At 47.0% G+C, this 14616-nt stretch overlaps 1 protein-coding gene across 5 annotated transcripts; it reads left to right on the forward strand.

The window, feature by feature from the left end:
• The first annotated feature begins 7 nt into the window (after positions 1 to 7).
• LOC130391331 (histone-lysine N-methyltransferase SETD2-like) lies at positions 8 to 14603 on the forward strand. Of its 5 annotated transcripts, none has more exons than XR_008896884.1 (20): positions 8 to 1562; positions 2027 to 2158; positions 2536 to 2664; positions 2764 to 2887; positions 2962 to 3039; positions 3131 to 3228; positions 3537 to 3681; positions 3940 to 4074; positions 4186 to 4314; positions 4403 to 6238; positions 6565 to 6613; positions 6694 to 6991; positions 7169 to 7892; positions 9246 to 9371; positions 9733 to 9869; positions 9976 to 10087; positions 11361 to 11435; positions 11540 to 11641; positions 12812 to 13414; positions 13506 to 14603. XR_008896884.1 is itself a non-coding variant. In XM_056601406.1 (19 exons), the coding sequence occupies exons 1-19, from the start codon at positions 235 to 237 to the stop codon at positions 12971 to 12973; spliced, it is 5901 nt and encodes a 1966-aa protein (XP_056457381.1). In that variant the 5' UTR covers positions 8 to 234; the 3' UTR covers positions 12974 to 14603. The 5 variants fall into 5 exon arrangements, 3 of the variants coding, with proteins under 3 accessions (XP_056457381.1, XP_056457380.1, XP_056457382.1); XR_008896885.1 differs by having other exon boundaries at positions 12812 to 13177; positions 13506 to 14602; XM_056601406.1 differs by having other exon boundaries at positions 3537 to 3663; positions 12812 to 14603.
• The last annotated feature ends 13 nt before the right edge of the window (positions 14604 to 14616 follow it).

Below are 14616 nucleotides of genomic sequence, written 5' to 3' on the forward strand. Positions count from 1 at the left end.
TCGAAGGATGACAACCCGGAGGAGGGAGTTAAAAAGAAAGAAGGGACACATTCCATAGCGGCACAGAACCCAGACAGGACAAAGCATGATACTATTTCTCATAGCACATCTTCTGCCAAGTGTTCCCTAAAATACCAAAATAAAAGAGATACACGTCTCTCTGACTCAAAACAGTCTGTTGCTGAAAAACGGTGTGAGAATCATGATACCTCAGAAATAAAAAACACCACAAACATGCAAGATTTGCCCAGAATTCTTGAAAGTCATAACGCTCACAAGAGCACATCAGTTAATAGAGACTCTGTTCACGTTGGTGACTCTGGAGGACTCAGCAATGCCAGTGAGAGTGATGATTCTGAGTCTGACTCTGATAGTGGACAGGCAATCAAACGGTTAAGCTCTATAGTTGTCATACCCCAGCAATCTTCCATAGCGCTTGATCCGCTGGATAATGGAGCCTCTTGCAGTCCAATGAGTAGCTCAGAGGAGCAACATAGGAATGAGGTCAATCACCACAAACGGATTGCTGGTCAGGTCCCAACAGAAATTGTTTTTCAACAGAGGCATCCAAGTGTTGCCCCAGCATGTGAGGAAGTAATTGCCTCAGCTCATGAAATGATCTGTCAGTCCCAGAGCAACATGATTGACAGCACAAGTCAGTCAGAGGGATCAAACTCTGCCCAAAAATACAAGGATGCCTTTAAATGTGTTGAAGAAAGGCTAACTACTGAACCAGCACTGAACCAGCCTGCTACCCACAGCAATGAGAGTTGTCATCCGCCTGAGCATGGGCTTCCATATGCAAGTGGAAGGGATGGACAAATGCTCCCTCAATACCACCAAGAGGACTTCTTGAGAAATAACACTGTCAACCGCAACGGGGTATTCCGCGTGGGTTGGGATTTCTCTCAGTTGGAGCAGCCCAGCAGTACATACCAGCAACCAGATAGCAGTTATGGGCCCCAGTTACTCAACCCCCAACAGACGGGAATTCCTCCTTTAGGACTGGGATACAGGCAGAGTAATGCTTCCTGGACCCCTCTCCCTCCTATCATGCAGTCCAGCAGACCGCCCTACCTCCACATGCCTCAACAATATCAGGACCCCCTGGGTCAAGTCCACCCTGATTCTCTGACCAACGACCACGAGGATGACGGTGACCGCAAAGCGCCATCTCAAAGTCAAACCTGCAATGGGCCGAACACCTCAACCTTCGTTCAGGCTAATGAGATAAGCAGCAACAGCAGAGGCTCTGCCGTCTCAGATCACCGCAGAGACTCAGAGGCCCTCAGACCCCACAGAGGCAGAGGCCCGCCCAAAAAAAGGCGCCAAGAGATAGAATCAGACTCAGACAACGAGGCGGAACCTGGGCCCATGAGCAAACGGGAGCGCCATAGAGATGGGGAAGTCACCAAAGATGCTCCGGCAAAGGCTGAGTTGTCCCGCCCTTTACTTGACCTAAAAGACTTTCGAGATTCTAATAAATGGAAGGATTATTCCAAATCGAAAAAGATGCCGCCTTACTTTGACCTGATCGACGACAATCTGTATCTTACAGAAAGGTATTGAGGGTATATTTGCTATGTTTTAATGGGTTGTTTCAAATGTCAATTGGTTTTAGCTCACTAAAGCACATTTATTTTGCTCAGTCTTATATTTATATTGGGTGTAGGAGTTATGGCCAAACTCTTCTATCATTATATAAGTAATTTATGTTCTCCATAATAATCATCATGGTATAGTTATTTTTCTGCTTATTCAATTTAGAAATGGTTTATAATAACCATATGGTCATGCTTACATACACAGTTATGCTTAAATAACTATGAATTGTTACGATTGTTATTCATGTGGTATACTATAAGCAAAGTCAGCTGATCTCTTGTGAGACACAGCAATTCTGCCACTGATTTAAGGCATGGCGCTAGAACAATATGGAATATCACTAGTTCCTTTTTCTATCATTCCATGATATATATCGTCATTTTGCCCCAGTCCTAATTCAAATGTGTATATACTTATCCAGAAAGAAGAGCAAGTCTCATCGTGACATTAAGCGCATGCAGTGCGAGTGCTCAGTCCTGTCCAGGGAGGAGCGCTCCCGAGGAGTGTTGGCTTGTGGCGAGGACTGCCTGAACAGACTGTTGATGATTGAGTGGTGAGTTGTGTGTGTGTGTGTGTGTGTGTGTGTGTGTGTGTGTGTGTGTGTGTTTTTGACAAAAATATCTTTATGACCAAACATTTTTAAACTTAAATGTCCTTATAACATGTATATGTATTTCTGTGTTAAGAAAGATTGCCAATAATTGTATGCTGAATATAATCGTTTACAAAAGTGTGCGGTTAGACTATTGTTAAGTATGTGGTAGATGGTACTTTAATACAACATTTATTTAGTATTCAGAAGGTACGGATTGGAAGTTAAAACATTTTTTTCCAATTAAAATGTTTGGAAAAATACAATTGGGACCTTCTGAAAGGGAGGCTAAAGTATTACACATTTTGATTTTAACCTATCCCAAAATTTTCCCTCAGCTCATCACGATGTCTCAATGGACACTACTGCTCTAATCGACGCTTTCAGATGAAGCAGCATGCTGACTTTGAGGTTATTCTCACAGAAGACAAGGGCTGGGGGCTTAGAGCAGCTAAAGATTTATCAGAGTAAGCTTTTCCTACAGATGGCATATTTGAATGTTTCAATGTTTCTGTTTATTGGTGGGTGAATCATATGATTGGGCTTAATGTCGACTTTTGTTTCAGAAACACTTTTGTCCTCGAGTACTGTGGTGAGGTTTTGGACCACAAGGAGTTCAAGAACAGGGTGAAGGAATATGCCCGCAACAAGAACATCCACTACTACTTCATGGCATTAAAAAACAACGAGGTACGTCTAAAACTGTGACACACGCAACTGTCTGGTTTCTATTCAATACTTGATGTTGGGTATTGTCCTTTTAGATCATTGATGCAACGCTGAAAGGGAACTGCTCCCGCTTCATGAACCACAGCTGTGAGCCTAACTGTGAGACCCAGAAGGTTAGTGGAACCAGGGGAAGGACTCTTGACATCTGTACTTCCAGTGGCTTCTATTTTATGTGGACCTTAATGATTTCCCTCTCCTGTCCAGTGGACTGTAAACGGTCAACTCAGAGTGGGCTTCTTCACCACCAGAGCAGTGACCGCAGGAACAGAGCTCACCTTCGACTACCAGTTCCAGAGATATGGGTGAGACGATCACAGCGGCATCATTGGATTGGTTTATTATACTACAGCTGCTCTTTCTGTTGCGTGTCATTATTGAGATCCTAACATATTGGGGCGGCAGTAGGGGGTAGAGCGGGTTGAGTGGTAACCGGAAGGTTGCTAGTTCGATCCCTGGCACCTCGGAGGGTCTGCAGGGTCGACTCCGCCATCGCTGTGCATTTGTGAATGAATGGTTGTAAATTGCTTTGTATAAAAGCAAAATCCCCTAAATGTAAACAAATCTATGTCATTAGTTTATAACATTTATTCTTAATTCCCCCGCCCATCAGCAAAGAGGCCCAGAAGTGTTTCTGTGGCGCTCCCAGCTGCAGAGGCTTCCTGGGCGGGGAGAACCGGGTCAGTGTGCGAGCCGCCGCGGGGAAGATGAAGAAGGAGCGCCCTCGAAAGAAGGACACCGTGAGCGCCCTCACCACGGTCATTGTTCATCATTTACCTTCAGGGATGCCTTGTCCCCTATCATTACTAGTGGAGCTCAGTTGGCTCAATATATAACACTGTTGAAACAAAGAGATTATATTAAGACCCATCCTATGCTGCACTCTTTGTTTCAATGGTTGTCCAGGAAGCTGCTCTGTTACCATCTCATTGTCTAAGAACCGACTTATATTACCAAAGTTTTTTTTTTTTTTTAACTGCAGCTGTTACTAATATAGTGTGTCTTCTATCTTTCAGTTGGATGAGGAGCTAGAGGCCCTGTTGGAGAACGGAGAGGGTCTGTCTGATGAGAAGGAGGTGGTGTCTCTTTGTAGGCTGATGGTCCGGGTGGAGACGACAGAGCAGAAACTCCTCTGTCTCAAGCTGATTAGAGTGAGAACTCCTTGTGAAGCTGGCTATCTTTGTGAAGGTTTTTTTCAATGTGTCAATATATTATCAGTTTTGGTTAATTGTAGTCAGTGAGATGATATTGTGTGTTCCCAGGATACTCAAAACCCATCGTGCTTGAAGCAGTTTCTAGACCATCACGGTTTGTCTCTGTTATGGATATTCATGGCAGAGCTGACTGAAGCCAAGGGCAACAGCTCAAACATGATCAAGCTTCAGTTTGAGGTAACAAGTCCAACCATAGAAAAATGTATTGCATCAAAAAAAAAAAAACGTTTTGAAATAATTTGATATTCTACTCTTCTGGCCCAAGATAATAAAGACCCTGTCCGTGCTGCCCATTTCCACTAAAAACATGTTGGAGGAGAGCAAAGTTCTGAGCTCCATCCAGCGTTGGGCCCAGACCAACGCCCTCCCCCAGCCTGCGGAGATGGACGGCTACTCCAGTGAGAACAACTCCCGAGCCCAGACCCCACTCAACACTCCCGACGGCTCCACCTCCAAACTAGGACCAGAGTTGGAGAGTGATACCCCAAAGCGGGCCGTGTACCGCAGACTCAAAATCATCAGTGAAAACAGCCTGGACAGCGCACTCTCTGACGCCAGTAAGGCATCTGATGGCAAGGAGGATGAGGAAGAGGAGGAGGAGGAGGATGATGATGATGAAGGGGATTTGGCGCATGCTCCATTGCCAGAGAGTATGGAGAAGAAAGCAGAGCCTTTAAGTGAAGCTGGATCTCCCATCAAGGAAACAATAGAAGAGCCAGTCTCCCTGAATGGAGAGACTCAGAACGAGTCTGCCTCAAATGAAAGTACACCGATTAAGCTGCAACATGAAGATGTCACAAAACAGGAAGAACAGGGGAAAACTGAAGAGATGGAGATAGAGGTTGAGACTAAGGAGGTTGCTGTGCAAGGGGAAGCAATTGATGGCTCTGCTGCAGTTGAGTCTCCAGAAATAGCTGTTGACAAGGATGTCGAAGTATTGGAGGAACAGATTGTTCACACGGAGGAGGAGAACGCAAAGATGGAGGAAGAGCTAGAACTCCAAACAACCCAGAATCACCAAGCAGACGTGACTGAAGCTCCATTCTTAACTCAACATGTGGCAGGCCAGGTAGAAAACACAGAGGCTGAGAACATTGCAAGCATTGAGGTGTGCCTAGAGGATCCTAGTGCCTGTGCTACTGATGTCCTTCCCAGCTCTGTGGCCCTAGAGGCAGGGGCTCCATCCCAAGAGGTCAGTTTGGAGGCTCCAGAAGCCAGTTTGGAGGCTCCAGAAGCCAGTTTGGAGGCTCCAGAAGCCGGCTTGGAGGCTCCAGAAGCCGGCTTGGAGGCTCCAGAAGCCTGCTTGGAGGCTCCAGAAGCCGGCTTGGAGGCTCCAGAAGCCGGCTTGGAGGCTCCAGAAGCCGGCTTGGAGGCTCCCGAAGCCGGCTTGGAGGCTCCCGAAGCCGGCTTGGAGGCTCCCGAAGCCGGCTTGGAGGCTCCCGAAGCCGGCTTGGAGGCTCCAGAAGCCTGCTTGGAGGCTCCAGAAGCCTGCTTGGAGGCTCCCGAAGCCGGCTTGGAGGCTCCAGAAGCCGGCTTGGAGGCTCCAGAAGCCGGCTTGGAGGCTCCAGAAGCCGGCTTGGAGGCTCCAGAAGCCGGCTTGGAGGCTCCAGAAGCCGGCTTGGAGGCTCCAGAAGCCGGCTTGGAGGCTCCAGAAGCCGGCTTGGAGGCTCCCGAAGCCGGCTTGGAGGCTCATGATACTGGCTCTGTGGCCCCAGAGGCCAGGCTACCAGCCTCAGAGACTGTCTCTGAGTCTCGGGAAGCTAGTCTTCAAGCCCTTGCTTGCTCTGTGGCCCCAGAGTCCGGCTCTGTTGCCCCAGAGGCCAGCACCACTAAAGAGAGCACAGTGGCCCCTTTGGAGCCTTCACTAGCGGGCACAGGGGCCCCCTTGGAGCCTTCACTAGTGGGCACAGGGGCCCCCTTGGAGCCTTCACTAGTGGGCACAGGGGCCCCCTTGGAGCCTTCACTAGTGGGCACTCCGTCTCAGGATGAAGAGGAGGGGCCTTCGGATGTGGAAAGTGAGAGAAGCCAGGCACCACAGCTTAGCAGTCTGGACATTAGTGGCATGGCGGCCAGACTCCTGGACAGCTGGAAAGATCTTAAGGTAAGATGGTCCAATAACTCTTCATACTTGTGTCACTTAATACATTATATTGCTGAATGGAATGTTTCACTCTTTCATGTTATGCTTACGTTTGCCTCTAGCCATATAAAAGATGGCTACTATCTGTTCGGTATCGTATTTGTTGGAGGTTTATACAGCCAAACCGATCTTATGTAGGAAGGAGGCACAGGTGAAAGAGGACTTAGTGGTCAAGCCATCATTAACGGTATACTGTTCTTGAATTTCAACGACTGGGTGAATTATACCTTGAAGTTGTAGCGAATGTTTTACGAGCTGAAACTAAACTAAATGCTCAACTGTTTTAGGAGGTCTACAGGATACCAAAGAAAAGCCAGGTGGAAAAGGAAACAAATGGTGAGTTAACTTTTCCTTCCAACTGTAAGTTGGGCAACTTGTATGTCTTTGGCTAAATGGCTCAACCGTCTGAGTCACAGATCGCAGTCGAGAGCGAGACCCAGCTCTGACCCCACGCACAGCCTCTGGCAGCCGGGAGAGGGAACGGGAAAAAGACAGGGACAGAGACAGAGATCGGGACCATGACCGGGACAGAGAGCGAGACCGGGATCGGGAGCGGGACCGGGATCGGGACCGGGACCGGGACCGGGACCGGGATCGGGATCGGGATCGGGAGCGAGGCTCTGAAAAGACTCCACGGAGCATGGAGCGGCGGAGGAGACGCTCCAGCTCCCCTCTGTCCTCCCCTTATGAGAGGAGCAGACGAACAGACGAACGGTATGCAGGGAACATGGTTTTATGTCCTGTGTAGTATGTATTTATTAACCTTTATTTTACCAGGCAAGAATTGCTTGAGATCAAATTACCTATTTTTCAAGCAAGGCCTGGAAACACTAGTGTTTAGGAGTAAACACTCCTAAAGCTGATGCCTGTACTCTTTCTTTGCATGCTAAGGTTCGACCCTTCCTCCAACAGTAACAAGACTCCGCGGGCAGTTGGGAAGGAGCGCAACAAGCTGTCTACAGAGGAACGGCGAAAGCTATTTGAGCAGGAGGTCGCTCAGCGAGAAGCCCAGAAACTTCAGCAGCAGCAGCTCCAGACTTTGGCCTTTGACCCAAACCTGCCCTACATCTCTAGTCCTGGCTACATCCACTACCCACCTGGGTACCCTTTACAGACCTATGTAGACCCCACCAACCCCAATGTGGGCAAAGTGTTGCTTCCCACCCCTCCGGTGGACGTGGTTGCCGGTACATACGAAGAGACTCCGCCACAGCCTCTCATCTCTGAGCTGGGCCTACCCCCTCCTCCCACCACCAACCAGGCACCTCCAGTCCCTCAGCACATCACAATCAACCCTGTAGAACTCAGTGCTGGCAACCCCCAGCAATATGCCCAACCCCCCATGGTGACAGCCCATGACCCAGGGGTGGCTGTCCTCTCTGTGCCTGCAGTGAGGGCAGCACCGGTGCCAGGCCAGCACCCAGGAAGCTACACCACCCTATGGGACTCCTCCATCCAGCAGGCGGTCACCGTGCAGACCCAGCCCACACAGCAGCAGTACGCCGTGGCTCCAAATCAGGCTCAGACGCAGACGGCAATCTACTATCAGGGCCAGCCTTGCCAGACCATCTACAGCATCCCAAGCTATCCCCAGGCCAACCCACCTGTCATACAGGTAACATCATCAGGTCTTCCTTAAAGAGCCAGTGAACCCACTAGTAAAGAGCCAGTGAACCCACTAGTAAAGAGCCAGTGAACTGTGATGGGAATTCCGGATTACGTCAATTATAAACTGACCAAACTGGGGAGAATAAAGAGTAATCCCGAATTTATAACAATTATGGTCATATATTTGGTTAATAACGGTACCATAACATACAAATAAAATAATAAAACATAACATACAATTATCTGAGGCCTAGATGGGAATCCTCCCTGCGTCTCTCCAAGTGCTCCGCAAGGAGAAGTCCCCAGATGGGAAATAATCCTGCGTCCCTCCAAGAGATCCGCAAGCTGAATTCTAATGCATTGACAAAAGTAAGGACAGTATATACAGTGGCACAGGAAATGCTGAGATCAGCTCTGCTTCACGTATGATGTGTGATGGGAAAAAGCCATCATGTTGTTTCCCCTTCATCATGTAAGCTCTGTCTCCTATTCCTTGCATTGTCTAGCCACTCTACCTGTTCCTAGTGTTATCTAACGTTAACCTTTGTGCCTAGGGTATACCGGTCACGAGGGAGCAGAGATCCCCTTATGCATTCTTCTCCTTGATGAGAATACAAGAAACTGTCTTTTTAAGTAAACATTATTTGATTTGATCATTGACAATTGTAATGTGGGGTTTCATAGTGGTGTCTTCTCAGTTGGACACTGTGACCCTTGCCCACCCAAAGGGTGTTGGCGAAAAGCCACAATCAACAAATGGCAGTTACAGAATGATATAATGGTTTGAGAAGCCAGACTTTCTCTCGGATGCTGCATTCAAACGCTGCCCACACACAGTTTGAGGTAACAAGACCCAGACACGAAGTGCTGCCGGTGCTTCTTGGTCGCAATGTCCGAGTGCCTCAGAAAAGGCTGTCTGGCATCACCAACAGAACGCCACCTACCTACACTGCAGAGCGGAACGTGTGTTGGGGAGAATTGCAAAAACATATTTATTTATTTTTCTCTAAATTAGGGAGTTATTTCAGTGACTGTAATACAATTATATAGATTGCTATGTTTGACTAAAATGGCCTAGGTTACTATGCATTACTATTAATGCGGTTGAGGGTTCACTGGCTCTTTAACAGTAGGCAAACCATTACAATCTACAACAATTAGGACACCTCCACGCTCTACGCAAACATGGACACGATTCCCCTCCCCTCCCTTTCCAACCAGTCTGCCACAGCAGGGTTTCACTCTACCTGGATATTTGTACTTTATTACACCCGTTTTATTTTTCCTGCTGATTTTTATCAAATCGGCAACTGATTGTGAACACATGAATTGTATTTGATGGTGTGCTGTGTTTGTAAAGGCATACGCGGACCCTACTGCCGGCTACCTCCACGGCCCACCTGTGTACACGGGCCACCAGCAGGGGGTGGTGGTGCAGCAGGGAGGAACAGTCACCACCATTGTCACGTCCCAGACAGTCCAGCCGGTAACACACTGGGCTTCTGCTCCCCTTTTGTTTAAGCATGTATCCTGATATGGGATTATACAGATCCTGCTCTTTTGGCATGAATAATACTGCTTCTGACCACAAGATGGTTATGAATAATAATTGCTTCTCCTGCAACACATATTTGAACAAGTACTCCGAAGTCCGATCTTTTAATATATGTATGATTTAAATGGGAATTATCTTAATGTGAAATAGTTTACATTTTTGGTACATAAAAGGGCTTTTGAAAGCTCTTCTCTAGTTCTCTCATCAAATAACCATGTGGTTTAAAAGTGGAACTAAATCCAGCTATTTGCTCACCCTCTTTTGTTTTTATTTTCCTCATTTTCTCCATCAGGAGATGATTGTACCCAACAATGTGATAGACCTCCCTCCTCCTTCTCCACCCAAGCCCAAAACCATCGTTCTACCTCCCAGCTGGAAAGTGGCGCGGGACCCTGAAGGAAAGATCTACTACTACCATATCGCCACCAGGTCTGCAATACCGGCCCCCACATTAACCCCTGGTGTCTCTCAGGCCTCTCACTCTATTAAAGAAATTAAGTAAACATAGCGTGTCTGACATGTTCCTCTACCTCAGGCAAACCCAGTGGGACCCCCCGACCTGGGACGGATGCAGTGACAACACAAGCATAGACCACGAGTCTGAAATGGACCTGGGAACTCCTACCTACGATGAGAACCCCTCTAAGGTAAGGGTCTGGTCTCTGGAGAATCCTCTTGGTATGTGCAAGTAAAGAAGAATCCATGTTGGTTTTCATCAAACTCTTCATCCACAATTGATGTTGGATCGATCGATACATTCTCCAGGAGAAAACAATTTTTTGCACCATTTATATCTGATACTACCTCTTCTGACAGTGTGAAATAATCCTGGTTGCTCTTTATTAGTTCCCGCTCGGATGTTTGCGCTCGGATACAAAGCCTGATTACAGTGTTTGTCCCTGAGGTAATTCAAGATGCTGCACTAGTGATTGCTTTCAGCTGTGGCCTCGCTCTGCAGCAGGATACATAAAAAGAGGAGAGGAGAGAACACGCAAACACACAGAAATACCCCTCTCCCCTGGAGACGGCTGCCTGTCCCCTGGAGACGGCTGCCTGTCCCCTGGAGACGGCTGCCTGTCCCCTGGAGACGGCTGCCTGTCCCCTGGAGACGGCTGCCTGTCCCCTGGAGACGGCTGCCTGTCCCCTGGAGACGGCTGCCGGTCCATTGTCCCCTGGTCCCCTGTGTGGCTAGAGGAGAGGGGGTGGTTGGGCTCTGCTCATCTCTGTCCCCCTCCTCCAACCCCTCCCACCCCCTTTTTTTCTTCTCTTCCTTCATCTCTTCCGTGCCTTTGATGCTAATGGAAAGCAGCTGGGGGACCCTCCATTCGTGTTTGTGTGTGACAAGATGTGTTACTGATTTACTCGACCATATTTGTTGATAAATCAATCACAATTAGTGCTTCAAGATTTTTCCTAGGTTTGCTTTTATTTTCAGCATGTACATTGACATGGTGCAGGGCTGTGTCTCTACTGCTGCCTCACCTTCATGCTGCCCACTAGCTTGGACAAGGGTTGTCAGCTGCTGCCTTTGTACCTCGGAGCCGAGGCCAGAGAGAGCGTGCCTCCTAAAATGATATCCCATGATATCCCGCCTGCGGACCAGATGAATGTTGCTGCCACAGTAGACCTTGTTGGCCGCTATGCTCCAATGTGTTGTGTTCTCTGTATTGAGTTGAGGGCGTCAAACACCAAAAGGCTGCACCTCCCTGTGTTATCTGATCTCTAACAAAAGACAGATTTCTATTTTGAGGTGAGGTTGCCCTCCGTGCCTCCACTGCCTAGGAGACGCTTGGGTTTGGTTCTCTAATTGGAACAGACGGTAAAAAAGGGATCCTGCTGCCAAAAGCCATGCTTTCATTTAAAATAACATTTTTTAAGGAAAGAATCTTTTTTTTTTTGCCCTTGTGTGTTTTCTGACAGTTCTCTACAAAGACTGCTGAGGCTGACACTTCCAGCGAGCTGGCCAAGAAGAGCAAAGAGACATTCCGCAAAGAGGTGGGCTCCCGTGGTTGGAAGGGAAACGCAAACACAGAAGACGATGGCAAAGGCTGTTTATTGGATGTAGATGTGGTGTTTTAATGTGCGTGTGTCCTATTCAGATATCCCAGTTCATTGTGCAGTGTCTGAATCCGTACCGAAAGCCAGACTGTAAACTGGGACGCATCAGCAACACGGATGACTTCAAGCATCTCGCTAGAAAGGTAACACGAATGATAATGATAGTATTTCTGTACATTTTGACGTGCCAAACATTTAAATGGATTTAGCTGTCCAAAGAATGTGTTTTAATGGCCTTTTTTATTTTTGGAGGACTTTCCGGCCTCTACACCTTTTTTGAATGTTTTATTCTATGCCTCCGGCGGAGCTCCTTCGCAAAAGTCTGCATACGTCAACAATCCCTTTCTCCTCAATGTCACGATTCAATCTGGACTTCAGAGAGTCAAAGACGAAGTTCCTTTCCCCCAATTCGTTCTCAACCATGGCCGAGATAACCCCCACTACGATTCTGTACTTGTTGTGGAAAGACCAGAGAGTTTGAGAAAAAGACGCAGTCTTTAAGATTCATAATATCAGAGAATATCCCCGTCAGTTCTGCCGCGGCGCAATGAATGAATAAAGATCGTAAACACGTCGGAAGAAATAAACTTTTATTTTCACCGAAGTAACTACTTTACAACCTTGTTACAAACTTTACAACATTTATGTACTTTTAATTCAGCCTTGGGTGAAATCGAAGCGTAGTGTGTACTTTAACCTGCACTGAATGCATGTGCGCTCACGCAGCCAGGGATACACTTCTTATAGGGGGTAACTACATTGGCACGACACCGGCTTCCTCCATCTTCTTCGCCACCTTTTTAAATAAATCATCGTTTCTCGTTGTCCGACAATGAGAACAACAATACTACCGTCTCCTACTTCCGGCTGCATGCGCAGAACGTAAGATCCAATTACAATCGAATTGAACGTATACATACATGCTTAATGCGACTATCAATCGAATAATCTAGGGGTCTTAATCTGACTGAGACACCCGATTCGATTTAAATCAGACTGAGGTGTATACATGCATCTTCATAATCAATCATCGGACTAACCAAATAATCAAATTTTCTTGAGTGTCATGTAAACGCACGGAGTGGCCTTCTAGGCCTCTAAACGAAGTGTTTAGCTATAGGTACAATGCTGACCACTGGTCCCACTCACACCATAGTGGGCTTCCAATGTTTTTAGAATCACAAAACGACTTACAGTGACGTCATCTCACTATCAAGGTCCTAACGTATTTTCAAACCATTTCCATCCCAGACGTTAGCCGGCCAAACATGGGATAATGGAAGTTAACTTTGTCCCCCTTTTTTTTCCCAAAGCTAACTCACGGTGTGATGAACAAGGAGCTGAAGGCCTGCAAGAACCCGGAGGACCTAGAGTGCAACGAAGAAGTCAAACACAAGGCCAGGGAGTACATCAAGAAGTACATGCATCGATTTGGCTCAGTGTACAGGCCTAAAGAAGACACCGAGCTGGAGTAGTGTGTGTGTGTGTGTGCGTGTGTGTGTGTGTGTTCGTGTGTGCGTGTGTGAAGGAGGATCGAGGCAACGGTCGCCGAAGCAGTTATCAGGAACTGAAGTGGCGCCCAGAAAAAGCTCTTGGCCCTGCCTGGTGGCTCTGATCATGAGCCACAGCTGACCAGACTGATGCCGCTCCAGGCCCAGCCTCCACTAAAGGATGATGCAGTGGGTGCTACAGACTGTTCTCACGGTCATGTTTGATTTTAAACCCCGCCGCCCACCCCATGTCTTGGCTCTTAACTTGTTCCCCCCCAAGTTGATCACCTCAATTCCACTTTTTTTAAATACACTTCTGGCCCGACCAGGAAGGTTTAGCTTAAGGACAACCATGATTTTATTTTTTAATTAGTAAATCGCCCTTCAGTACTTTCCACTTTCCATGGATCAATGTTGAATAGAAAGGTTTGTGTGTTTTTTTTTTTATATATAGGATTTTTTTGTGTGTGCGCATTTAGCCCTTTGCCATTGACTCTGTTTCTGGTGCTGCTTTTAGCTGGGCTGTGGAACTCCGCTCTTCCGGACATCCCCCCCCCTGCCTTCTGAAGGCGGTCCTCCTGACTCCTACATCCCTCCTCCTACTCGGTAACCATGTAGGAGCCAGAACCTGGTAACCAGTTCACCAGTGAACCGGTTCACACATCAAAGCTGTCAATCCCCATATGTGCTCAAAAGGCCCAGCAGGGAGGAAGAGGAGGGGGGTTCAGATCAATATTTTTCATATGTGCATCGATGAGTTTATGTAATAAATCAGTTAAAGTGGGGTTAGGCGTAGGGCTGCAGCTAGGTTTTCATTCAGACTACTCTTCATCCTGTCCTGGTTTCCACCAGCTTATTCTCGGCCCACTTTTGTCCTGGAACAGAAGTGATGGATGTAGCATCATAATATTAATGTTTTTTTTAACTCACTATTTTGACTCGCCTATTCTGATGCGCATTACTGTGAGATTCTCAAGGTTGCTATTTGTTTTTTTTGTTTTTGTTTTTTAAGCATGGGCTCATTAATCACTTACTTCGATTTGCATTAAACAATGTTCCAACACATGTATATTTCTTTATATGTGAATATATAGAAAAGGTAGTTGACTTTGTGGTTGTTATTTCATCTGTAAATATCTGTAATTACCAAACCACAGTAGTCAGGCCAGGGGGTGGGTCACTGTGAAGCCCTGCCCAGCCTCTCCATTTGAACCCTCTTCTGCAGCATCTCATTACACCATACTCACTTCACAGTCCTCTGTTTTAAATCACTGGTAGGAGAGGTTGGGGGCCGGGGGGCAGGGGGGTATTTAGCTTTGGTTGTTTTCTATGTACAAATGTTTCACCCTAATCTTCTGTAAGTATTGTGTAAGCACATTCTCATACTGAGTGTACAAACCTTTTAAAGAATAATAAAAACTTTTTTTGTAAACTAAAGTCTTGTGCTTGGATTTTTCAATAAAGGTGAATTCTGGGCTATTGTCAGTTAAACAGACTTGGAACACCAGGACAGAACAAGGTGTTAATGGATGATACGCCATAACGTGGGGTGCACGTTACGAACTGTATGGGTACTCTTAAGATGAAGGATTATTGAGGGACACCGGTGTATATGCATTCCCCTCTGC

Source organism: Gadus chalcogrammus, chromosome 11, assembly GCF_026213295.1.
Source record: "Gadus chalcogrammus isolate NIFS_2021 chromosome 11, NIFS_Gcha_1.0, whole genome shotgun sequence".
Taxonomy (NCBI): Eukaryota; Metazoa; Chordata; class Actinopteri; order Gadiformes; family Gadidae; genus Gadus; species Gadus chalcogrammus.